Here is a 27,797-nt window from a genome sequence, read left to right as displayed (position 1 = left end):
AGGCCACAGCAGTGAGAGGCCCGTGTACCGCAAAAAAAAAGGAAAAAAAATGGAAGGACTTCCCTGGTGGCGCAGTGGTTAAGAATCCACCTGACAATGCAGGGGACACGGGTTCGTTCCGTGGTCCGGGAAGATCCCATATGTCGCAGAGCAACTAAGCCACCGCAATGAGAAGCCCACGCACCGCAATGAAGAGTAGTCCTTACTCGCCGAAACTAGAGAAAGCCCGCGCACAGCAACGGAGACCCAACACAGCCAAAAACAAATAAATAGAGGAATCCATGAATTATGAGATTTAGCACATAACAGACATCATCTCAGATTGTAATTGGTCGTTTTTTTCTTCTTTTCGAACCAAGTTCTGTAGGGCTGAAACTCCTACATAAAGTTCTCATTTCTGAAGTCTTACCATATTTTATTTTCTACCTAACAATCCATCTACATGTTCAAAACAACCATAGCCACTTCAAAGCCTGACAGAGAGGGCCATCTTGGAGCCATTCTAATTATGTGACATTACCCTATACACAAAACACTCGAATACATGGATAATAGATATAAGCCAAGCTATAATACCCCAAAAGGAGAATATATACAAATACATATATATGTGTCTAAATAAGACTTGAGAAATATACTTAACTGTATAATATGAAAATTTTTAAGACAAGTATGTTTGAAGAAATAAAATTTCATACCTCCCTGTAATAGTCTACAAAGGAGGTTTCACTGCCATCTGATCTTGTAAATGTAGAGCTGGGAGACTTCTCCCAAGTAATACCATCCACCCTATAGGTTCTGTTGTCATACCTGTGGAATAATCGTAATATATGGTATTATTCCTGACGTTATTGCATGGAACCATGTAAGAAAGAAGTGGTTTAAAATCCTACACGTAATTGCAGGATATATAGCTTTACTAAGATTAATTCACATAGCATGCAATTCAGCCATTTAAGAGTGCAGTCCAATGGTTTTTAGTATACTTACTGAGTGGTGCAACCATCACGCGATTTTAGAATATTTTCATCACCCAAAGAAGAAACACCTGAACCATGAGCGGTCACTCCTTGTTTCCACCCAATTCCCCCGGTCCTTAAACCACCACTAGTTTACTTACTGTCCCTATGCATTTGCCTACTCATCACATTTCATATAAGTTGAGTCATATAATACGTGATCTTCCCTGACTGGCTTCTTTCACTTAGCATAATATTTTCAGGGTTCATTCATGCTGTAGCATGTATTGCTACTTCATTCCATTTCATTGACAAATAATATATCATTGTATAGATATACCACATTTGTGTTTATCCATTTACCAGTTGATGAACATTTGGGTTGTTTATGCTCAAGCTAGTGTGAATAGTGATGTTGTGGACATTCATATACCAATTGTGGTGGATATGTTTTTATTTCTCTTGGGTATATAACCTGGAGTGGAATTGCTGGGTCGTATGGTAATGCTATATTTAGCACACTGAGGAAATGCCAGACTGTTCCCCAAAGAGGCCATACTTATACCAGCAGTGTATAATGGTTGGTTTCAATTTTTCCACATCCTTGCCAACACTTGTTAATATCTTCCTTTTTAACTTTTAGCAATCCTAGTAGATAGGAAGTGGCATTTCATTGTGGCTTTAATTTGCATTTCCCTGATGGCTAATGATGTTGAGCATCTTCTCATGTGATTATTGGCCATTTGTATATTTTATCTGGAGAAATGTCTATTCAGATCTTTTGCCCATTTTTTAAAGTTGAGTTTCTTTTATTGAGTTGTAAATATTCCTTATGTATATAGATACAAATAATTTATTACATGTGATTTGCAAATATTTCCCCCTGTTCTGCCAGTTGTCTTTTCACTTTCTTGGCAGTATACCTTAAAGAACAAACATTTTATTTGGTTAAGTCCAATTTATTTGTTTCTTTGGGCATTACTTGTGCTTTTGGTGTCTTATCTAATAAGGTTTTTGCCTAACTCAAAGTCAAGATTTACTCTTATGTTTTCTTCTAAGAATTTTATATTTTTACCTCTTTTAGTTAGGTCTATCTCGAGTTAATTTTTTAGTAAATTTGAGTTAATTTTGTGTATCCTGTGATGAAGGGGCAGGTGAATATCCAGCTATCCCAGCAATACTTGTTGAAAAGACTGTTCTTTCCCTCATTGAATTATCTCCATACCCTTGTTCAAGTCAACTGACTATAAAAGTGAGCATTAATTCATGGAATCCCTATTCTGTTTCACTGGCTTTTAGGTCTATAGTTATACCAGCGTCACACTGTCTCGGTTACTGTAGCTTCATAATAAGGTTTGAAATTAGGAAGTGCAAGTCTTCCAACTTTGCTCTTCTTAAAGATTGGATTTAAGGTTACTTAGCCAAAACATCCTCTTACCAATTAAGATTTCTGGTGTAGAGGGAGATTAAAAATAAAAACTTCCTTCAAATGGAAATTTGCTAGTAGATTATAATTAAGCACCAATTTTTAAAAATAGCTAGACAAAGAGAAAGGAAAAGAGAAATTTGGAAGATGCATACTCTCTTGAGTGCAAGTGAGCGTTCAGAGCCAACAACTGAGTTAGCAGTAGGACTCAGAAGAACCTCAGAGTTTACAATTGACACATGTTCCTCTCCCATGCTGTATAACCAGATGAGAAAAATTATCCAGTGATTCTTGCCATTTTCATGCTATTTCTACTTCTGAATGTCTATATTTAATCATTCAAAAACCCTAGGAACGAACATATGTATATGTATAGCTGATTCACTTTGTTGTAGGGCAGAAACTAACACACCATTGTAAAGCAATTATACCCCAATAAAGATGTTTAAAAAAAATAAAAAAAAAAAAAAAAAAAAAAAAACCCTAGGAACATCTCTAATGAAAAAAAGTCAAAGTGATTGGATAGGTTTCCAAAAAGCAGACTTACTTTGTAAGAACAGATGACCCAACTAACTTTTTAAGAATTTTCTCTTTTGCATCTTCTCCTCTGGCTTTTTCACGACTGTGTGGTATTAAATCATAAGCAGTTTCCATTCGGAGCAGTTTATGGCTCACATCAGCACAGAGGGTAAGACCAGCTTCATATGGAAGAATGGAAGTAATATAGCCAGGCCAGATTTCCAATCTGCAAATAAGTTAGATGTGGGTTTCAAGATCCCAGCTCTGGCCGTAAAGCCAGGTATTAGGGAACCTAAACTCACTGTCTAAAATTGATACTTTTAGAGTCAGTTTTAATCTCTTATTTTTAATAATCACTGGTCTTTTGAAGGACCTTCAAACAGAGATTTTTACCAGATGCGCTAGTTATAAGTAATACATCATCTTTGTTAAACCATTTTTATTATCACCTATGGGCTTAAACTGTTATATATACTCATATGTGAGGATATATATGATATATACATATGTAAATTATATACACGTATACCAAGGAGTAATACATACACATAGACACAAGTGTTATGATTAACAATATTTTCAGAGAAATTACCCAAGTTTGAGATGATTATTTGGTTCTTTAATGTAGAAGTTTATAGGATAAAATAGTAAGTCTTTCTCCCAATGTTTTTTTCTGCTAAAGTTTTAGAGGGAACAAGAAATTTAAAAAATTACTCAAAACTTCATTATCGGCATTTGAGACATATTGTATCATTAAAAAGGTGGTAAAAGATATATTTTTTACCTTTGTACTAAATTCAGTTTAAGCAGTGAAATGAGACACTAGAGAATATCGGTGATAATCAAACATGGCATGTGGGTTTGTTACAAGTCCTATGGGCAAGGGATGTTCAGGATATCTCCACAAACTGTTGCACAGGAATAGTGGGAGTTTGGCTCTAATAGAGTGAAAAATGGGAGAGAAAGAGCAATGTCAGGAAAATGTAGAATATTACTTAACCGTTTCCCCTAGTGAGTGAAGTAATAATAAAGAGTTTCCATCACGTATACGACGATGTCCCAATAACTCTTCAAGTTCAGAGAGTAAAGCTTCACGTTTTCGTCCATCCTCTATGTCTGGCATATAGATGACATTGTACTTGTGTGAATTCCCATGGGAACAAGACTTCAGCTGGACATGGTTTGAAAATAGCATTACCGGGCTACCTAGCATGCCTGAAAAATGGAGCCACGTGTTAATCATGAAACAGAGTGGCTGATCAGACCCCAAACAATTTGGACACCACAATATTAAGAACCAAAGTTAGATCCAACCAGGAGATTGACAACAAACAACATAAGCAATTATATACACCTGGCCTCCAGAATCCCTAACATCAGTTTAGGTGAATCCTTATGCAAGCCCACATTTAGGAAGTTCAAGGATCAAGGTATTTAACGATAATAAAAATAGCAAACGGAAACCTCTGCCAAAAGCAGGGGATTGGGGGAGGGGAGCCACGATATATAATAATGTTTAGTTTTCTGGGTTTTTAAAAGATCTCAGCACAACCGAAGAACTGGGTCATTCTATCTTAAGTGGCTATAAAAGGAAGAGATGAAAATGAAGAGTACATCCAGGACTCTTAAGTCTTTGTTTACGCAAAAGTGAATGTTATTACAAAAATGTGAGAAGGTGAGAGGGTACCTCCACTTAAGGTGATGGTATAAAACATCATAGATACTTAAACAACTCTGTAACATTGTATTGTTAACGATCAACATACCTTTTGTTGAGTCTCTAACATGGCCTAATATCTGCTGAGTATTCACCACAGTCTCGATAATCCCTGCCAACATCCCTCCTCTGCCTCAGCGAGGATTCCTGCAACCCAGATGCCAGTTGAAGGTCCTCTACATGTAAACAAGCATGAAACTTGTTAATTTACACAAAAAGGGAAATGTAAATAGAAAGGACAATATTACACCCCAGCTATTAAGAGTTAAGATTGTTTGAGGTAGAAAAGGTATCAAAGGATCCCAACATTATTTTAGCAGTGGGTCATCAGAAAAGAAGAGTCTCACTCAGAAGCTTTTCCCAACAAGTCCCCAGTCCACATCGGTGTTTGCCTTAGCACCTCATTCCTCCCTGCTCTAATATTTGTCTTGTTTCCTCTGGTTTTGGTTCAGAATACAAGATTCTTCAACTGGAATATTGTTCAACATTAAAAAATGAATTCTATGGGCTTCCCTGGTGGCGAAGTGGTTAAGAATCTGCCTGCCAATGCAGGGGACACAGGTTCAAGCCCTGGTCCAGGAAGATCCCACATGCCGCGGAGCAGCTAAGCCCGTGCACCACAACTACTGAGCCCACGTGCCACAACTACTGAAGCCCGCACGCCTAGAGCCCATGCTCCGCAAGAGAAGCCACCACAATGAGAAGCCCATGCACCGCAACAAAGAGTAGCCCCCGCTCGCCACAACTAGAGAAAGCCCAGGCATAACAACGAAGACCCAATGAAGCCAAAAATAAATAAATAAAAATAAATTTTAGAAAAATCTTGCAATATGTAACAACATGAATGAACCTTGAAGACAGTCACAAAAGGACAAATACTGCATAATTCCACTTATACATTGAAAATAGTCACACTCAGAAGCGGAGAGTAGAATGGTGGTTTTCAGCGACTGGGAGAGGGGAACTAGGGATTTGCTAATCAACAGGTGTAAAATTAGAGTTATGCAAGATAAGTTAGTTCTTGAGATCTGTGGTACAACATTGTGCCTATAGTTAATACTGTGCTGTACATTTAAAACTACAATAAGAGGGTAGAACTCTATTGTTCTTACCACAATAAAAATTTTTTAAATGTTTTAAAAAGGTGGTTGGAGAATCAGATCTAAGGTTTCACTGCATTACCCAAATCCTTGGCAAACGACAACATCTGAGCCTGTGGGCTTACCTGTATAATGATAACCGTTCACCTGTGAGGATAATACAATGTAGGTAAACATTTGAGGAACTGCTCAACCTTTCAGTATAGCGATTCACGAACCCAAGAAAAATCTTGTTCCCCGAACTAGTTAACTTATAGTTGTCATACCAATGCATTTTCTAAATTTGAAAAGCAATTACATTGAATTAGCTAATGAATAATGACCTCTATTTCTTTTTCCATAAGTCTTAAAATATAAGGGGAATAAAGCATTGATAGCCAGATAATTCACTGCAGGAGGTAGTTGAGAGCTGTACCTTCTTCCCATCCTGCCAAACATCACGGGAACACCGAGGCTGTCTGTCTAGAATTTTATCACTGTCATGTACCATCACGTATTAAGTATCCTCTACCCCTCACCATATCTTTCTTCTTCCCTCTTTTTACCTGAAGGCTGCGGTGTTCCTTCTGCTTCTGTTGGTGGTCCAGCCCCAGCCACGTGGCTAACACCCCACAGCTGCTTGAGTCTAGCCTGGATTTGACGAGGTTGCTGAGCCTGCAAGTTTTTGGAGATAAAAATAAAGAGTAATGTTATCCATATGTTCGACCGTCACCCAAAAATTATCATATGCCTGCCATGTGCCACGATGCATGTATCAGAGCATAAAGCAAAGGAACTTCCTTGAAAACCTCATATTCCAGTGACAGAAAATAAATTGATGACTAACTTATATGGCATGAATATGATAATTGCTAGGGAAATGAAAAAAGTAGAACAAAGCCAAGTATGGAAAATTGGGAGTTATTGGGAAGGTGGGGTATGAAAGGGGCTGGTTGCGTTAATTCATGGGGGACAAAGCAGAGCCTCAGTGCGAAGTTGACGCTGAAACAAAGACTCAGAGGCAGTGAGTTAACAAGGTTACACAAGCCTCAGGTGGAGGAAAGAGCAAGCTCCTAAGGAAGAATTGTTCAAGGAAGAGCAAGATGAACAAGGGAGGGGGAAGCAGGGGGACCTGGGGAGCTAGTGGGAGGGAGGCCATGTTAAGGAAACCTCCTGTGACTCTGAGAAAATGGGAACTCTTACAGGCTGTGGGCTGAACGTGAATCCAATTTACTGGCTCTGTGCTGGGAACAGACTGAGGATGAGACCAGGGCAGAAGCAAGAAGGCCAGTTATGAGGCCATTTGTGGGGTCCAGCTAGGGATGCTGGTGGTTTGGCCCAGAGGGTAGTAATAGAGGGGATGAGAAATGATCAGAGACTGGATATTTTTTGAACATCAGGGACAACAGTATTTCCTGGTTGTTTATGTGAAGGGTTTGAGGTCAAGAGAGGATGAATCCAAAGACTTTAGCCTAAACAACTGGAAGAAAGGGATTTCATCAGATGAAGTAGTTAGGAATTGTCTGGGAGGGCAAGTCAGGAGCGTGAGACATGCATGGAGATGTTCGTTTAGTGCAGGAGAGGGAACTTGTCCACATACCAGATCGCACCTAAAGCCATGATACTGATAAGATGACCAAGGGTGTGAGTGCATGTACCAAGGAGAAGAGGCCCAAGGACTAGGTCCTGGGCATATGGACAGGACAGGAGGAGAACCCAGCCAAGGGAAGCTACAGCAGTGGCCAGTGAGGTTGGTGGAAAACCAAGGGTGTGCGGTGACCTGACCACCACATGGAAGGAGTTAATCAAGGAGAAAGGAGGGCTCAACTATTCCAAGTACAAGTGATAGGCAAGACCAAGGAGGACCTAGGACGGACCTGGGGATTTGACAAAGTGGAGGAGACTGAGGAAGCCTGACAAGAGCCATTTCAGTGGAGCAATGAGGAGAGCACCTGATTGGAGTGAAGGGATAAGAGGGAGATAAGGATTGGAGTTCAGAATAGAGACAAGACTTCGTTGATGAGAAGCAAAGAGAAAGGAAGTAATTGTGAGGAAAGCAGATCCAGGAGAGGATTCTCATTGGATGGCAGTCAACTCAGCTGGTTGTAGGCAGATGGGGATGATCTAGGACTTGGGAGATAGGAGAATTGCAGGAGAGATGCCAGGGGATAGAGAATTGGCTAAGGGGCCCAGGAGATTTTTCCTTCAGGTAGGAGCAGAGCCAGTGCCCTAGGGTCTCGGGTGAGGGGCCAAGGCCAGGATGTGGAGATTCGGTGAAGACAGCATTGAAGTTCTGCTTTGATGCTTTATTTGTCTCAGTGACATAGGAGTTGATGTTAAAGGCTGAAAATTAAGATGGGGGAGGAGCAGCAGGAAGGGTTGAGGCTTGAGCAGGTGGGGGAGGCAAAGAAACAGGACCTGATGGGGTCATGTGACTGCTGGCCAGCACTGGGACCCATCAGAGGTCAAAGCAAGACCCCCTAAAACATGCAAAGTGGATGCGGGATAAGAGAGGACAGAAGTGCATAGAGACAGCAGGGATAGCAAGTTTTAAACAAGACTAAAAAATTCTATCCAACTCAGTCTGTTTAAACACTTGCCTGAAATTGCCCATTTTGAAATCACTCCCCAAAGAGGAGTCACTGGCTGAGACCAAGAGAGGTAGATGACTTTCCATCCACTGGGGTTTGGAAGAAAGTCTGTTTGCATCTATGAAGATGCACATGAAAGGGAAGGGGTAGAGAGGATATCCAGGTAGATAAAGCCTACCCACACCGACAGCCATGGAATCTGACTTTTCTTACAAGATGCATTAGTTCCCTCTCAGCAGGAGAGAACTCTAAACCTGAACTGTACTGACTCAGCAAGGCATCTTTAGGAACATTAGGAAGCTCACTGCTGTGCCACGTCTCACTATGTCAGCGAAGCTCCGTTGTAGGTCAGTTCTGGGTACTTCAGGACCCCCTAGCCACCTCAGGCTTAGCAGGCTCCACGGATGCTGGATTGCACGCTCTGCCTCGGGCTCGAACCCTGGCCCTGCCGGTCATTGCTGTCCTGAAGGCGATGACCCTGAAGGGGGGAGGCCCTTAAAAAACCTGGTTTTGTTAAACATCTCTGCGTAGTTGCCTGGGAACTTCTTTTTAAACTACGACTTCAAATAAAGCATCAGGTTTCTAGCTACACACGTTTTCCAGTCACACCAACGAGAGGGCCTGCCCTAAATTGTCAGAGGAGTGTCCTGTGGTAAAAGACAGGGCGCCTGGGAAGACACTCATGGGGATTTAAGAAAATTGTCGATTATGATTCTTTTCCACACACAGATTCACGAGACACTATGGTCAAGGTGCTTGCTAGTACAAGTCAGGTGTGTACTGGGTTCTTCTTACCTACTAGGCATCCCCATAGCACAGTGAGGAGCCTGGGTGTCCCCTAGACTTTCTCTAACACACACACACAAACACACACACACACGGTGTCCCCTAGACTTTCTCTAACACACACACACACACACGGTGTCCCCTAGACTTTCTCTAACGCACACACACACACACACACACGGTGTCCCCTAGACTTTCTCTAACACACACACACACACACACACCTCTGAACTGCTACTCCACCCACCTATCTCCAGTCTTGGGCCTCAGCGCACACAGCTCACCTACCCTCCTTCCTCTTCTGCAATTAGGAAGATCTGTGCGTGATGCACCCACAGTTTTGTGCCCTCGGGTCCCTCTCCTCCAGCCCCACAGTGTCTGAGCGCCGATTTCTGCAGGGTTAGAGGTGCAAAGCTCCTTCTAAAAGGGTTAGCCCTCCCAGGACACAACCCTGTGCCCCCAAAGCAGTCACCAAGCAGGGGTGGGATTGGAGGGAGAACTAGCCTGGCCGCTTTGTGGGATGCGCCTCACTCCGAGCAGGGCAGGCGCCCGGTGCAGGCCCACCTCAATTTCATTTTCAACCCTGCGGCCCAGCCTCTTCCGGCGCCGCCTCCATCGTGGCCCAAATGCAGCCAACTCTAAGCTGCACCTGGTGAATTAAGAGATGCTCCGAGTGTCAGTGGGATGGGGAGGTGGGAGGGGGAGTGGCTCTGCCTGCCCTTGGGCCCACCTGATCCCACCCATCAGCCATCCGCGGATTAACCTGCCGAGTGACTTTACCAAATGATGTTCACTTGGAACTCCAGAAACTTATGTCGTTAGCACTTAATACTTGAACTAAATCCCTGCTGTGGCCAATATAACTAACTCAGTTGTAGCTACTGTGGCTGTCTTTGGACTCAAACCTGGGCTCATCCCTAGTCGTCTCCCTGGCACAGATCCCTACAAGTGGATTTGCAGTGATATTTAAGCTAACTATTGGAGGTTGTTTTTGTAAATGATATTTGTTGTATCAGTCTTTTTGTTAATTGCCTCCGGGTTCTGTCATTCTTTGGCTTTGCCATTTAAAAATTTTATTAGGGCTTCCCTGGTGGCGCAGTGGTTGAGAGTCCGCCTGCCGATGCAGGGGACGCGGGTTCGTGCCCCGGACTGGGAAGATCCCACATGCCGCAGAGCGGCTGGGCCCGTGAGCCATGGCCGCTGAGCCTGCGCGTCCGGAGCCTGTGAGAGGCCCGCAGCAGTGAGAGGCCCGCATACTGAAAAAAAAAAAAGAACTTATGACTAAAAAAAAAGTTATGACTGAGAACCATAAACAAAATGAAAAGACAACCTATGGAATGGGAGAAAATATTTGCAAGAGCTTTATTTCCAAACTATACAAACAACTCATACAACTCAACAACAACAAAAAAAACAAGCAACCCAATTGAAAAATGGGCAGAAGACCTAAATAGACATTTCTCCAAAGAAGACATACAGATGGCCAATAGGCACATGAAAAGATGCTCACTTTGTTATAAAGCAGAAACTAGCATACCACTGTAAAGCAATTATACCCCAATAAAGGTGTAAAAAAAACAAAGATGCTTAACATCACTAATTATTAGAGAAATGCAAATCAAAACTACAATACAAAGAGGTAGCACCTCGTACCAGTCAGAATGGCCATCATTAAAAGATCTACAGGGCTTCCCTGGTGGCGCAGTGGTTGAGAGTCCGCCTGCCGATGCAGGGGACACGGGTTCGTGCCCCGGTCTGGGAAGATCCCACATGCCGCGGAGCGGCTGGGCCCGTGAGCCATGGCCGCTGAGCCTGCGCGTCCGGAGCCTGTCCTCCGCAACGGGAGAGGCCACAACAGTGAGAGGCCCGCGTAACGCATAAAAAAAAAAAAAAAAAAAAAAAAAGATCTACAAATAACAAATGCTGAAGAGGGTGTAGAGAAAAAGGAATCCACCTACACTGTTGGTTGGAATGTATTAATAAGTTGGTGCAGCCACTATGGAAAACAGTATGGAGGTTCCTCAGAAAACTAAAAATAGAATTACCATATGATCCAGCAGTCCCACTCCTGGGCATATATCTGGACAAAACTATAATTCAAAAAAATAAATGCACCCCTGTGTTCATAGCAGCACTATTCACAATAGCCAAGACATGGAAACAACCTAAATGTCCATTGGCAGATGAATGGATAAAGAAGATGTGGCACATATATACAATGGAATACTACTACTCAGCCATAAAAAAAGAATGAAATAATGCCATTTACAACAACATGGATGCAACTAGAGATTATCATACTCAGTGAAGTAAGAAAGTGAAGGACAAATACCATATGATATCACTTATATGTGTAATCTAAAATGCAGCACAAATGAACCTATCTATGAAACAGAAACAGACTCACAGAGAACAAACTTGTGGTTGCCAAGGGGAAGGGGGGTGAGGGAAGGATGGACGGAGTTTGGGGTTAGTAGTTGCAAAATATCACATGTAGAATGGATAAACAACAAGGTCCTATTGTATATCATAAGGAACTATATCCAGTATCCTGTGATAAACCATAATGGAAAAGAATATAAAAAAGAATGTATATATGTATAACTGAATCACTTTGCTGTACAGAAGAAATTAACACATTGTAAATCAGCTATACTTCAATAAAAAAAATTTAAAAAAAGAAGCTGTGACTGAAAATCTTGGAAATAAGGAGAACACATATGCTTGTTATGTCAGTAACAACTAAGGAAGCCAATTACAAGTTCTAGTAAAATAAGTCTGTGCAAGGAAGTCGTGGGCCAAATAGGAGGCCAGTTAAAATGAGGCATGACTTTGAACCTGTGATGGGTTATAAATTTAGAAAACCATTTGATACTTGGATGGAACAATTTCCTTAGAATGACCCAGGACTGGTATTTCATTGTGTCCAGTGGAATATTATTCCATTGTGTGTGTGTGTGTGTGTGTGTATGACATATATATATATATTCATGCATCTGACGATGGAGATTGCTTCCTTGGATTAGCTCTAGTAATTGATGCTGCTGTGAACATGGGTGTACAAATATCTCTTTGAGATCTTGCTTTCAATTCATTTGGGTATACACCCAGAAGTGAAGTTGCTGGGTCATGTGGTAATTCTATTTTAAATTTTTTAGTAACCACCACACTGTTTTCCATAGTGGCTGCAGCATTTTACATTCCCACCAACAGTGCACAAAGTTTCCAATTTCTCCACATCCTCACCAACACTTGTCTTTTGTTTCTTTGATAGTAACCATTCTGATGGATGTGAGGTGGCACCTCCTTGTAGTTTTGATTTGCATTTCACTAATGATTAATAATGTTGAGCATCTTTTCACATGCTTGTTGACCATTTGTATACACTTTTGAACAAATGTTTATTCAACTCCTTTGCCCATTTTTGAATGGTGACATTAGTTTTTTGTTATTGGATTGTAAGAGTTCCTTATATATCCTGAGTATTAACCCCTTATGAATGATTTGCAAATATTGTCTCCCATCCCCTGGGTTACCTTTTTCACTCTGTTGATTGTGTCATTTGATGCACATAAGTTTTTAATTTTGATGTATTCATTTATCTATTTTTATTTTGTTGCCTGTGCTTTTGGTGTCACATCCAAGAAATCATTGCCAAACCCAACGTCATGTAGATTTTTGCCCTGTATTCTTCTTCGAGTTTTATAGGTTTAGCTCTTACGTTTAGATATTTGATCAGTTTTGAATTAACTTTTGTATATGGCATAAAGTGAGAATCCAACTTTATTTATAATTCCATGAATATTTGTGGCTTTTCTGCTTATTTCTCCCTCAGCCTTGGCCATTACACATGGTTCCCACTCACTGCCCGTGTGGATGCCTCCTCCGAAGCAGCTTGTCTGTACCTGGGATGAAGAGCCACTAGGTGGCGCTGTTGTCACTCGTGAGTTTCGGCGACGATAAATCTACACCAGCTTCTGTAGCAAGGGCTTTAATTTACATAGGTTAAATCATTTAATCCTCACAATGATCCGGAGAAGGAGACAGTGAGGCACAGAGAGGCAAAGTTGCTTACTCAAAGTCACACAGCTAGGAAGTATCAGAGACAAGATTCAAATCCATAAGCCAGGGGCAGAAGGTTTCTGCAGTGAAATTGTCAGTGTACAAACACCAGCTGTCCCTGCCCGGGAAAGGCCTTTTTTTTTTTTTAGGGCTGAAATTAGGTCCTTCCTATCTTTTAGGTGTTAAGATGGTTTTTCTTTTCATTTTTTAATTTATTTATTATTTTTGGCTGCGTTGGGTCTTCGTTGCTGCCCGCGGGCTTTCTATAGTTGCGGAGAGTGGGGGGCTACTCTTCGTTGCGGTGCGCGGCCTTCTCATGACAGTGGCTTCTCTTGTTGTGGAGCACGGGCTCTAGGCGTGCGGGCTTCAGTAGTTGTGGCACGTGGGCTCAGTAGTTGTGGCTCGTGGGCTCTAGAGCTCAGGCTTAGTAGTTGTGGCACACGGGCTTAGTTGCTCCGCGGCATGTGGGATCTTCCCAGACCAGGGCTCGAACCCATGTGCCCTGCATTGGCAGGCGGATTCTTAACCACTGCGCCACCAGGGAAGTCCCGGTTTTTCTTTTATGAAATGATGGAGACAGTGGATGTGTGGTGGTTTTTTGCGTCCTTAATAACCAAAATTAAAAATTTCCAGGAATTCCCTGGTGCTCCAGTGGTTAGGACTCCACGCTTTCACTGCTGAGGGCACAGGTTCAATCCCTTGTCTGGGAACTGAGATTTTGCAAGCCATGTAGCACAGCCGGAAAAAAAAAAATTTTCCTATCCAATACATATTCCCCTGCAATTTTCAGGCCCCAAATATGCAAGATCAGGAACCATTTCCCTTGATGAACAAGCTATGGTGTTCAGTTAGGAAATTCAAGTGTGTACAACAATTCTGTTGGTCACGCAGTCCAAGTGGAATACAGTCAGTAATGTGGCACATATATTTATAAATGCACCAAACAATGAGAAATATAACAAAAAATTTTTTGTATCATACCCAAAGCAATAATTTATGAAGAGGAAGAGATAAATTTCAAACAGAATCAATGATTAGGCTCTTGGATTATTTGATAATCAAGTTAAGAAGAGGAGTAAAGCCTAACATATTGAAGGAATATACAAATCTGACCGGTTTCACAAGAAATCAGGATAACAGAAAACTATAGGTTTTCATTATAGGTTATTAGCATTTTTATGTATATTTATTTTTTACCTTTTAAAAAAATCATAGTTCATTTACAGTGTTGGGTTAGTTTCAGGTGTACAGCAAAGTGATTCAGTTATACATACATATATATGTCTTTTTCAGATTGTTTTCCATCTATGTGGAAAGAAAAACAGACCTTTTTGAATCAGGAATTTGTGACAAACCACAGCAAGGCATTCATGTGGCATTAGGACATTTAAAAATATTAATCCTGTAGGTGGATAGTTGTGGCTTCCTCAATATCACTGTGGGATTCCTCTTCTAAATGACAGTAAAACCACTTTTGTACACCACCACCCATATGTGCAAGTGTAAGGCCATCTTCCTAGGAATAATTGCTCAATTTGAGTTTAATTTCTTTACCATTTGTTTTCCTGATTTCACAGGTTCACCCCTTTAAGCCTCCAAAAATCACATTAACTGGATCCTTTTTTTTTAAAAACATCTTTATTGGAGTATAATTGCTTTACAATGGTGTGTTAGTTTCTGCTTTATAACAAAGTGAATCAGCTATACATATACATATATCCCCATATCCCCTCCCGCTTGCGTCTCCCTCCGGCCCACCCTCCCTATCCCACCCCTCTAGGTGGTCACAAAGCACCGAACTGATCTCCCTGTGCTATGAGGCTGCTTCCCACTAGCTATCTATTTTACATTTGGTAGTGTATATGCCACTCTCTCACTTCATCCCAGCTTACCCTTCCCCTGCCCCATGTCCTCAAGTCTATTCTCTATATTCCAAAATATAGTAGAGGGAGGAACACTCCCAAACTCATTCTACGAGGCCACCACCACCCTGATACCAAAACCAGACAAAGATGTCACAAAGAAAGTAAACTACAGGCCAATATCACTGATGAACATAGATACAAAAATCCTCAACAAAATACTAGCACACAGAATCCAACAGCACATTAAAAGGATCATACACCATGATGAAGTGGGGTTTATCCCAGGAATGCAAGGATTCTTCAATATACGCAAACCAATCAATGTGATACACCATATTAACAAATTGAAGGAGAAAAACCATATGATCATCTCTATTGAGGTAATATTGATTATCTATTGAGACGCAGAAAAAGCTTTCGACAAAATTCAACACCAATTTATGATAAAAATCCCTCCAGAAAGTAGGCACAGAGTGAACTTACCTCGACATAATAAAGGCCATATATGACAAACCCACAGCCAACATCATTCTCAATGGTGAAAAACTGAAACCAATTCCTCTAAGATCAGGACAAGACAAGATTGTTCCTAACAAAGGCTCTGATGCTAATCCTAACTAAGGCCTGACACTACTCCTAACTCAGGCCATGGCACTAATCCTATCTCAGGCCCTGACACTGTCCCTAACTAAGGCCCTGACACTACTCCTAACATAGGCCCTGACACGGTACCTAACAAAGGCTCTGATGCTACTCCTAACTAAGGCCCTGACACTGTCTGTAAGTAAGGCCTTGACACTACTACTAACTCAGGACCTGATACTGTCCCTATCTAAGGCCCTGACAGTACACCTAACTCTGGCCATGACACTGACCCTAACTAAGGCCTTGACACTGCTCCTAACTCAGGCCCTGACACTGTCCCTAACTGAGGCCCTGACACTACTCCTAACTCAGGCCCTGACACGATACCTAACGAAGGCTCTGACGCTAGTCCTAACTAAGGCCCTGATACTACTCCTAACTCAGGCCCTGATATTATACCTTACAAAGGCTCTGATGCTAGTCCTAACTAAGGCCTGACACTGTCCCTAATTAAGGCCCTGACACTACTCCTAACTCAGGCCCTGCTAGTCCTAACAGGGCTTTGAGAAGGATAGGTGTTAGCTCTTCTCTAAATGTTTGATAGAATTCACCTGTGAAGCCATCTGTCCTGGGCTTTTGTTTGTTGGAAGATTTTAAATCACAGTCTCAATTTCAGTGCTTGTGATTGGTCTGTTTCTTTTCTATTTCGTCCTGGTTCAGTCTCGGAAGGTTGTGCTTTTCTAAGAATTTGTCCATTTCTTCCAGGTTGTCCATTTTATTGGCATAGAGTTGCTTGTAGTAATCTCTCATGATCCTTTATATTTCTGCAGTGTCAGTTGTTACTTCTCCTTTTTCATTTCTAATTCTATTGATTTGAGTCTTCTCCCTTTTTTTATTGGTGAGTCTGGCTAATGGTTTATCAATTTTGTTTATCTTCTCAAAGAACCACCTTTTAGTTTTATTGATCTTTGCTATTGTTTCCTTCATTTCTTTTTCATTTATTTCTGATCTGATCTTTATGATTTCTTTCCATCTGCTAACTTTGGGGGTTTTTTGTTCTTCTTTCTCTAATTGCTTTAGGTGCAAGGTTAGGTTGTTTATTTGAGATGTTTCTTGTTTCTTGAGGTAGGATTGTATTGCTACAAACTTCCTTCTTAGAACTGCTTTTGCTGCATCCCGTAGGTTTTGGGTCATCGTGTTTTCATTGTCATTTGTTTCTAGGTATTTTTTGATATCCTCTTTGATTTCTTCAATGATCTCTTGGTTATTAAGTAGTATATTATTTAGCCTCCATGTGTTTGTATTTTTTACAGATTTTTTCCTGTAATTGATATCTAGTCTCATAGTGTTGTGGTTGGAAAAGATACTTGATATGATTTCAATTTTCTTCAATTTGATTTGTGACCCAAGGTATGATCTATCCTGGAGAATATTCCATGAGCACTTGAGAAGAAAGTGTATTCTGTTGTTTTTGGATGAAATGTCCTGTAAATGTCAAGTAACTCCATCTTGTTTAATGTACCATTTAAAGCTTGTGTTTCCTTATGTATTTTCATTTTGGATGATCTGTCCATTGGTGAAAGTAGGATGTTAAAAGTCCCCTACTATGATTGTGTTACTGTTGATTTCCCCTTTTATGGCTGTTAGCATTTGCCTTATGTATTGAGGTGCTCCTGTGTTGTAACTGGATCTTTTAAGGCCCACGTAGCTTCCCCAAATTGTCTTTTGAGCTTCAAAATTAAGTTGTTGAGAGAACTCTTCCAGCCCAGGAATTCTTAAGGACTCCCTACTTCCTATGGGATAATGGGCGGGGGGCTCACCTAAAAATAAGCCATGAAGGAGGTGCATCCAAGTGTCAGTGATGTGGTTCCCTGGTGAGCAGATTATTGTTTATGTGATGGTTCTTCTTTTGTTTTTTGTTTGTTTGTTTGTTGGGTTTTTTTGCAGATCTGCCCCAGATATGAGCTGCCCCTTTGCAGCACTCAGCATTACAGCAGAAGTGAGTGGGTCCCTGAGAACCACAAGCTGCTATGGGGGAAGCGTTACCTGAACACCTGGGGCCCCCCTCAGCAAAACACCTCCATAGCAACCACAGGACCTGGCACTAAGAATAACCCTGTTTTTGCAGGCACGATTGCCCCTGCCTTAAGTCAGAACCTGGAGGTACTCCAAGGCAGAGCCCCCTTGTTGCAAGTAGTGAGCCCGGTGACACCAAAGGCAAGACTGTGCTGAGATGTAGCCTCTGGCCTTTGCTACCGGTGGCCCTGCTTCTGCCGAGGGCACAGTGAGGAGCAGCCTTGTCATTAGGGTGCCCTCATCACCTGCCTAGGCTCTTTTGGACACAGAACTGTCAGGCCATCACCCAGCTCATTTTCCTCTGGTTCAGGATCCACACTTCTGGAGTCTAGGAAGCAAAAGCCGACCTGAAAGAACAGTTTGCTTGAGAAGCAGCCAGAGCTCGGGTTCCTGTATCCTGGACCTTGCTTCTGCTCTGTCTTCGTTTCTTTTATAATTTTAAAAAATTTATTTATTTATTTTTGGCTGCATTGGGTCTTTGTTGCTGTGCACAGGCTTTCTCTAGTTGCAGAGTGCGGGGGCTACTCTGTTGCAGTGCGCAGGCTTCTCATTGCGGTGGCTCCTCCTGTTGTGGAGCACGGGCTGTAGGTGCTCGGGCTTCAGTAGCTGTGTCACGCAGGCTTCAGTAGTTGTGACTCGCGGGCTGTAGAGCGCAGGCTCTGTAGTTGTGGCGCACGGGCTTAGTTGCTCCGCAGCATGTGGGATCTTCCCGGACGAGGGCTCGAACCCATGTCTCCTGCATTGGCAGGCAGATTCTTAACCACTGCACCACCAGAAAAGCCCTGTGTCTTTGTTTCTAACACAAATTTATCTCTCATTTGTGCATTCCTCCAGGAAACTGGAAACCCAAGACCTCGAAGGGAGTGTGAAGAGAAGGAGGCAGAAGGAGACCAAGCAGAAGATACCTCGTGCCCAGATCTTGGTTTCTAATGCCACACTCCAAAAGAAGAAACTAAGGCGTCCTGGAGAAGTAGCTGATTCACAAGGAGGCAAGATTCACAAAACACGCAGGTAATTGCAATTCCTGCTGAGACCCTACCCCATCATCTTTATTATTATCATTATTATTTTCTATTTTGTGAAAAGGTACCAACATATGTTCATAACAATTTTTTGAAAAGCACACTGCTGGAGGGACTTCCCTGGTGGTCCAGTGATTAAGACTCTGTGCTCTCAATGCAGGGGGCACAGGCACGGGTTCAATCCCTGGTTGGGGAACTAAGATCCCACATGCTGTGTGGTGCGGCCAAAAAAAAAACACAAACGTACTGCTGGAAAGAGCACACAATTCAAAGTAAGTCTCCTTCCCATACATTAGTAAAGGGAGAAAGACACATCGGCAAAGAGAATGGAGCCACACACAGCAAGAGAAAATCATTAACCTTCACACAGCCAGAGATGCTATTCGGCTTGTCCTTTTCTTCTGTCAAATCCGCCCTGCATATCTTTCCATCAATTTAAGTGACTCAGAGTGAGTGTCTTTCCTGTCTCAAGAGCCTTGACTAAGATCTGCTTTAGCAGCTCAATAACACAATTTTATCACTTCAGTAAATTAACAGTCATGTGTACTTACACGGCATGTACACCAAGAATCTCCATAAACACGATGTCATTTGATTCTTATCTTCACAGGGGCACTGGGAGATAGATAGACAAGTAGAATTAACACCTCTCCCATTTCATAGATGAGAAAAGTGAGGCTTAGAGGATAAGGAATGATGTTCAGAAGGCAATGCCTGTGGCACAGGAACCAGGACATCCTGGAGCCCTCAGAGACCATCTGGAACACTTTTCTCTCCCACCTTCTCTAGGCCTCACTCATAGGCACACTCCTGAGCCACATATGCTTCGTTCTGCTTCAGTAACAATGTTCACACCAAATAACTTCAGCCCTCTGGCTACAGCTGACTGGAGCAGATAGGGCCACCTGACCCAGGATCGAGTCAGTTCATTGGCTAGGCTAAGCCAATCAGATTTTGAAGTTTGGAGACTAGAGACGGGTTTTTTAATAAATTTGTTTATTTATTTTTGGCTGTGTTGAGTCTTTGTTGCTGAGTGTGGGCTTTCTCTAGTTGCGGCGAGCTGGGGCTACTCTTCATTGCAGTGTGTGGGCTTCTCATTGCAGTGACTTCTCTTGTTGCGGAGCACAGGCTCTAGGCATGCGAGCTTCAGTAGTTGTGGCATGCGGCTCAGTAGTTGTGGCTCGTGGGCTCTAGAACGCCGCCTCAGTAGTTGTAGCACGAGGGCTCAGTAGTTGTGGCTCATGGGCTCTAGAGCGCAGGCTCAGTAGTTGTGGCACAAAGGCTCAGTTGTTGTGGCTCTTGGGCTCTAGAGCACAGGCTCAGTAGTTGTGGCGCATGGGCTTAGTTGCTCCGTGGCATGTGGGATCTTCCTAGACCAGGGCTCGAAACCATGTCCCTTGCCTTGGCAGGTGGATTCTTAACAACTGTGCCACCAGGGAATTCCCTAGAGACTATTATTTCTTGAGCATTTTCTGTATGCCAGGAATATAGCACTTGGCATCCATTTCATTCTCACAACAAGCTTATATTGATCATTATTGCCCCCATCTTATAAATGAGGAAACTGAAGTTCAGGAAGGTTAAGGGACATGATCAAGGTCACACAGCTGGCAAGTAGCTGAGTTGAAATTCAGTCTTGTGTATGTCTGACCAGAGACTGTGGTCTTAACCAGTATGTGGTGCTGCCTCCCTGAGTGGACCCAGAGCTTTCTCAGCCACCCCACTTTCAACACCCCAGTATTCAATTTACTGACCAACATGTAATTCCCCAAATGTATCTTACTGGCTGTCACCTCTGAACCCTGCATGTGTTATTCCTTCTGCTTTCCATGCCCTGGATCTGTCACCTCCTAACAGCCAGACCTTGGGCTTTGTTACTCCATCTCATTGATCTCAGTTTCCTTGTGTGTAGAATGCGAAACACTGATTGTAACCTTTACCTCGTAAGGACAATATGAGGATCAAGTGATGGCTGCGAAACCACTTTATAAACTTTGGCAATACTCCCCCAAACTGTCTACAGATTAGTACAATCCTTAGGGAAAATCCCAACACCATTTTTGCAGAAATGAAAAAACTGATCCAAAAATTCATACGGAATATCAAGAGTCCTCAAATAGTCAAAACAATCTTTAAAAAGAACAAAATTGGTAGATTCACACTTCCTTACAGTTATCAAAACTGAGGTGCTGGAATAAGGATAGTTATATAGATCAACTGAATAAGATTGGGGGCCCAGAAAGGAGACCATACATCTATGATCGATTGGTTTTCAAGAGGCTGCCAAGACCATTCAATGGAGAAACAATAGTTTCTTTTCTTTTAATTGGAGTATAGTTGATTTACAATGTTGTGTTACTTTCTGCTGTACAGCACAGCGAATCAGTTATACATATACATATATCCACTCTTTTTTAGATTCTTTTCCCATATAGGTCATTACATAGTATTGAGTACAGTTCCCTGTGCTATACAGTAGGTCCTTATTACTTATCTATTTTATATATGGTAGGGTGTATACATCAAGCCCAATCTCCCAAGTTATGCCTTGCCCCACACTCCCCCGCTGCTAACCATAAGATTGTTTTCTACATTTGTAACTCTACTTCTGTTTTGCAAATAAGAACTTATTTTGTAAATAAGTTCTGTTTTGTAAATAAGTATCATTTTTTAAAATTCCACATATAAGTGATATCATACGATATTTGTCTTCTTTGTCTGACTTACTTCACTCAGTATGACAATCTCTAGGTCCATCCATGTTGCTGCAAATGGCATTATTTCATTTGTTTTTATGGCTGAGTAATATTCCATTGTATATATGTACGACATCTTCTTTATCCATTCCTCTGTTGATGGACATTTAGGTTGCTTCCACGTCCTGGCTATTGTAAATAGTGCTGCAGTGAACACTGGGGTGCATGTATCTTTTTGAACTATGGTTTTCTCTGGATATATGTCCAGGAATGGGATTGCTGGATCATATGGTAGCTTTATTTTTAGAAACAATAGTTTCTTGAAAAAAGGGTACTGGGACAACTGGATATCCACATGCAAATGAAGTTGGACCCTTACCTCACACCATATAAAAAACTTAACTCAAAATGGATTGGAGACTTAAATATAAGAGCTGTACCTATAAAACTCTTAGAAGAAAACATAGGGGCAAATAGGCATAACCTTGGTTTTGGATATGGTTTCTTAGATATGGCATCAAAATCACAAGCAACAGGGACTTCCCTGGTGGTCCAGTGGTTAAGACTCCATGCCCCCAATGCAGGGGGCACAGGTTCGATCCCTGGTTGGGGAACTAAGATCCCACATGCCCTGTGGAGCGGACAAAAAAAAAATTTTTTTTAATCACAAGCAACAAAAGAAAAAATACATAAATTGGACTTTATAAAAATTTAAAACTTTTTTTGCACTATCTCAATAGGCTTCTATCAAGAAAGAGAAAAGATAGCCCACAGAATGGAAGAAAATATTTGCAAGCCATATATGTAATAAAAGTCTAGTATCCAGAATACATAAAGAATTCATACAACTCACCAATAAAAAGACAATTCAATTTAAAATGAGCAAAAGACTAGAATAAAACTTCTCCAAAGAAGTTATACAAATGGCTTACAAGCATATGAAAAGATGTCCAACATCATTAGTCATTAGGGAAATGGAAATCAAAATCACAATCAGATACCACTTCACACCCACTAGGATGACTATAATTTTTAAAAAGGAAAATAGGTTTTAGCAAGGATGTGAAAAAATTGAAATCCTTGTACATTGCTGGTAGGAATGCAAAATGGTACAGTCACTATGGAAAAGAATATGGAGGTTCCTCAAAACGTTAAGCATAGAATGACCGTGTGACCCATGTCTTAGTCAGTTTGGACTGTTATAACAAAATACCATAGACTAGGTGGCTTATAAACAACAGAAATTTATTTCTCACAGTTCTGAAGACCAGAAAGTCCAAGATTGAGGCACTGACAAATTCAGTGTCTGGTGAGGGCCCACTTCCTGATTCATAGATGGCTATCTTCTTGCTGTGTCTTCACGTGGTGGAAGGGGCCAAAGAGCTCTCTGGGGTATCTTATAAGGGCACTAATCTCATTCATGAGGGTTCCATCCCCCTGACCTAATCACCTCCAAAAGGTCCTACCTCCAAATACTGTCACACTGGGGATTAGATGTCAACATATAAATTTGAGGGGAACATCAACACTCAGTCTATAGCACCCAGCAATTACACTCCAAGTTAAATAAAAATATTTGTCCACATAAAATCTTGTATACCGAAGTATACAGCACTATCCATAGCAGCATTATTCACAACAGCCAAAAGGTGGAAACAATCCAAATGTCCATCCACTAATGAATGAAGAAACAAAATGTGGTATGTCCATAAAATGGAAATTCTTAGGCCATAAAGAGGAATGAAGTACTGATACATGCTACAACATAGATGAATCTCAAAAATATGGTATGTCAAAGAAGCTGGACACAAGGCTACCTACCTACTGGATCATTTAACTTACATAAAATCTCCAGAACAGGCAAACTGATAGGTACAAAAAGCAGATTAGTGGTTGCCAAAATTTGGGGGAAGGGGGAAATGTGGAGTGACTGCTTAATGGGTACAGGGCTTCCTTTTGAGATGAAGTGTTCTGGAACTAGAGAGTGGTGATGGCTTCATCACATTGCGAATGTACTAAATACAACTGATTGTCCACTTTAAAATGGTTAGAATGGTGAATGTTATGTGACTGTTACCACAGTAAATTAAAAAGCCTTGCTGATGGATAGAATGTGGAATGAGAAGGTAAGAAGGAAATCAAGACTCTCCTGGGTTTTTTTAGGGAGTTATGGACTGGAGGAGCCTTAAGTACTCACTGTGTTACAGTCTCCACCACATCCATTCTCTTCTTTGACTAGGCGTGCTCATTCCCGCCCCAGGGGCTTTGCACCTGCTCTACCATGTGCCTGGAACGATCTAGATCTATATTTATTGACATAGATAGATGTTCTTTTTTTTTTTTTTTTTTTTTTGCAGTACGCAGGCCTCTCACTGTTGTGGCCTCTCCCGTTGCGGAGCACAGGCTCCGGACGCGCAGGCTCAGCGGCCATGGCCCACGGGCCCAGCCGCTCGGCGGCATGTGGGATCTTCCCGGACCGGGGCACGAAGCTGTGTCCCCTGCATCGGCAGGCGGACTCTCAACCACTGCGCCACCAGGGAAGCCCGAGATGTTCATTTTTAAGTGAAAAAGCAGGTCACTTTTTTTTACAAATGTTCATGTAAACAGATGAACACATTACATAGAATAATTTTATCAGCAAGGTGTTTTCAACTGCAGGTAAGAGAAAACTCTAGGTCAATGACTTCACAATAGGGTCATGCCGTTGTGCCAGTAATCAGTGTATTGCTTTTCAACTCCAAATTCTTTCTTCCATAGTGAATGGACGTGTTCAGGGGTCTTTGGCCATAAGCCACAGAAGCTGACTTTGGCTAACTTAAGAAGAAAAACGGGCATTCCCGGAGTTCAAGGGAGGCTCCTCCATAATAATCAAGACTGCATCAAGATTGTCTTTTATACTGAGCACGATGCTGAGTTTTCTCAGTAGAGGGCGCTAAAGAGACACTGCAGGAGAAACAGGCCTCTCTCGCTGGTTCCCGCAGCTGCACCAGTGGTCAGCAGCACAGGTATGAGGCAAAGCCTGGGTAGCTGTGAGTCAGATGGTGGAATTCTCAGACCCTGAGGAGGGCTTTGGGATCTTTCCAAGCTGATCTTAGGTGATGGCGCCCCAAGTGGTGAGCGGTCTAACTTCAGCGGAGAGAGCCAAGCTCCTGGTTCAGAAACCTGAGCAAATCCAGGTCCCACAGATGCCCATCTTCCTGTTGCTATTAAAGCAAGCTTCATCAAGTCCTTCTTTTTGGAAGAAAAGCTCCAGGTTTTCAAGGAGGGACCATCACAGGTCACCTATCCATGCCTAGTGCTTGGCAGAAGGAAAAACATGGGTTTTGAGAAATGGCTCCCCATAGTGGGGCCTGGGCATCCTACTTTTCTAAAGTACCACAATTATCCTAGGGGCACAGTCAAGGATAGAACCACTGGATCAATCTCTTGAGCCCTGAGGTCAGAATTCTGACTGCTGTTCACTTTGTGTATTACCATTTTTTTTTCTTTTGCCAATAGGCAACTGTTTCTCATACTCTGGGCACCTGCACTGGAGATAGTGAGGTGGGGGGAGTGTGACTGAGACTCCCCTCCCACAGAAGGAGCAGGCTGTGTGACCCAGGCCAGACCAATCAGATGCCCCCTCTCTGGAACAGGGCCTTAAATAGGTGGAGCTCCTGTCACCTGAGTGGTGGTGCTCTAAAGTCTTTGTCAGACGACTATTCCCAAGAGTCTCTTTCTGGCCTTCCAGAGCTGCCTTGGTTTTCATCCCATTTCTGAGTCTTCCAGCCTCCCTTGGACTCTGGGTATGCCCATTATCCTTCCAGTCTATTCCCATTTGCTAAGTTAGCCAAAGTCAGAACCTGTGGCTTATGGTCAAAGGCCCCTGACACTGACAAATGGAAAAGAGGGGACTCTGGATCCACGGCTACAGGGAGAGGGCACACTCTGAGCTGTCCTCAGTCCTTCTGAAAGGAAAACTGAATAGTGGGGGCCCCTCTGGGGCAGGATGCAAATCCTAAAGTGGACTTCAAGGCCTTACAGGACTTTGGCCCACCATTGTGCTCCTTGTTTGTGCCACTCCAGCCCCACTGGCTTCTCAGCTTGTCATCACACTCAGTGGGCGCACTCCCACCTCAGGGTCTTTGCACTTGCTGTTCCCTTTGCCTGGAATGCTCTTCCTCCAGAAATCCCCACAGCCTACTCCTTTGCCTTTGCTCAAATGACCTCTTCAGTGGGGCCTCTCTCAGCTACCCCACTTCAAAATACAAAACCCACCCGTCTGGGCCCTCCCTCTCTGCTTTGCCTACATTATTTTTCTCCAGAAGCTTCCATCCTACTATATCATCTGCTTATTTATTTTGTTGTCTATTCCCTAAGCCCCACAAAGTGAGGCATTTTGTCTGTCTTGCTCACTTCAGTATCCCCAGCACAGTAACCTGGCACATAGTAGGTGCTCAATAAATATAGATCTGAGATGCGTCCTGGGTGGATGCAGTCAGGAACTTGGTGGAACAAACCTTGGTTTCAAAGAGCCCATTGCCTGCCCAGCCCTGGAGATCCTGGCTGACAGGTGCCCCTATTGGGGTCCTGCCAGGATCCCACTCTCCCAATGACCTGCATGTGGGGGAGGGAGCCCCTCAAGGCTTGGCAACTCCTGGATGGAGAACCAGTGTGCCTTGGAAGATTCTTAATAATACCACATACCTCAAAGATATGGCGGGTTCAGTTCCAGATCATCACAAAAAAAGCGTGAATAGCAAAATAAAGCAAGTCACACAAATGTTTGTTTCCCAGTGCTTATAAAAGTTATGTTTACACTATACTGCAGTCCATTAAGTGTGCAATAGCATTATGTCTAAAAAGATGGACATACCTTAATTTCAGAATACTTTATTGCTAAAAAATGCGGTCATCCAAGCCTTCATTGAGGAGTCGATCTTTTTGCAGGTGGAGGGTTTGAAATATCGTGAGAATTACCAAAATGTGACAGACACAAAGCAAACGAATGCTATCGGGAAAATAGCACCAATACACTTGCTAAATTCAGGGTTGCCACAAACTTTCCATTTGTAAAAAACAAAACCCACAATCTCTGCAAAGTGCAATAAAGGGTATAAGACACAAGCAATAGTTTAGTTGAAAATAGACTGAAATCTATAAGTTGACTGGGAAAATGTGAACACTGACTGGATATTTGTTGTTATTAAGAATTTAGTGTTAATTTTTAGGTCTGATGATGAGATTGGGGTTTTGTTGTAAACAAAAAGAGTTCTTATATTTCAGAGATACACACTGAAATATTTATAGATGAAATGATAATGGTGTCAGGGGGTAGGACACAAATGAGGTATAAAAAAGAAAAGATTAGCTGTATATTAATAACTGGGGATGGGTAAATCCGGTTTATTATGCTATTCTCTCTACTTTTATATATGTTTGAAAATGTCCATGGTAAAGTTTTTAAAATGAAAAAAAAAAAGCAAAGCAGAATAAAACGAGGTATGCCTGTAATAATAATAACAACAACAGTAATAGTAGCAGCACAGCTATCTTTTATGGTTGCTGGCCTTTTTTTCCTAGGTGTGTGCTAAGCGCTTTACATTCAGTACTTCATTTAAGTCTCATATTATTCCCATGAGGTGATCATATTATACCCACTTTAAAGATAAGAAAACCGAAGCTAGTAGAGTGTCGATAGTAGCCCACCGTCTCCCGCCACTTCCAAGCCTGGCACACAGCAGACATTGAATAAATGATGCTGTCCTTCCCGGCCCCATAGAAGGCGGGTGGGCATGGAGGTCGGGGGGCGGTCCCTCAGGAGGGAGGTCCAGCCGCGGGATGCGCGGGACGCGCCGGATGCGCGGGGGTGAGCGTGTGTGTCGGGCCGCGCGGAGCCTCAGCTAGGGCCTGGGCGGCCCAGCGTGGCTCTTCCGAGGGTGGGGCAGCCGCGGCCCGGCCTGACGTCTGGCGCCTTGACCGTCACTCGGCGCTCGCCCCGCCCCGCCGCGGCCGCAGCAGCCGGGAGAAGCCCCTAGGAGCCACCGCCGCCGGCCGCACTCGGATCGCAGCGGGCGCAGCCATGGCTTCAGGGCTGGCGGGTAAGGGGACGCGGGGCGCGGGGGCGGCGGGAGGGCAGCCCCGAGCCGCGGCTCCCAGCCCTCCGCTGAGCGGCAGTTCCCCCGTGTCACCCCACAGAGGCGGAGACCCGGCAGAGGTTGCTGCGCACCGTCAAGAAGGAGGTAAGTGCCGGGCGGGGGCCGGGGGCGCGACCCACAGGGCGGGGAGCCGCCGCAGCCAGCCCGGAAAGCGTCTGCAAAGGAGCGGTGGCCTCCTGGGGTGTGGAGCTACCCTGCGAGGGTGCTGACCCCACGGAGCTAGAAGCGGGTGAGCTTGAGGGTGGGATTATTGGTGGGGGGCCCTGGGTGTTTTTGT

At 42.9% G+C, this 27,797-nt stretch overlaps 1 protein-coding gene across 1 annotated transcript; it reads right to left on the bottom strand.

Annotated features, from left to right (window-relative positions):
* Nucleotides 1–692: 692 nt before the first annotated feature.
* PIWIL3 (piwi like RNA-mediated gene silencing 3) lies at nt 693–8,747 on the bottom strand. Its single transcript, XM_065889515.1, is given in 8 exon segments — nt 693–810; nt 2,933–3,265; nt 3,900–4,119; nt 4,671–4,720; nt 4,722–4,797; nt 6,267–6,375; nt 8,597–8,660; nt 8,662–8,747. Coding segments are annotated over 8 exon segments (1,056 nt in total).
* Nucleotides 8,748–27,797: the final 19,050 nt, after the last annotated feature.

This window comes from Phocoena phocoena, chromosome 13 (genome assembly GCF_963924675.1).
Source record: "Phocoena phocoena chromosome 13, mPhoPho1.1, whole genome shotgun sequence".
NCBI classification, from domain to species: Eukaryota; Metazoa; Chordata; class Mammalia; order Artiodactyla; family Phocoenidae; genus Phocoena; species Phocoena phocoena.
Note: the sequence above shows the minus strand (reverse complement) of the source record. Positions and strands in the feature narration are given on the sequence as shown.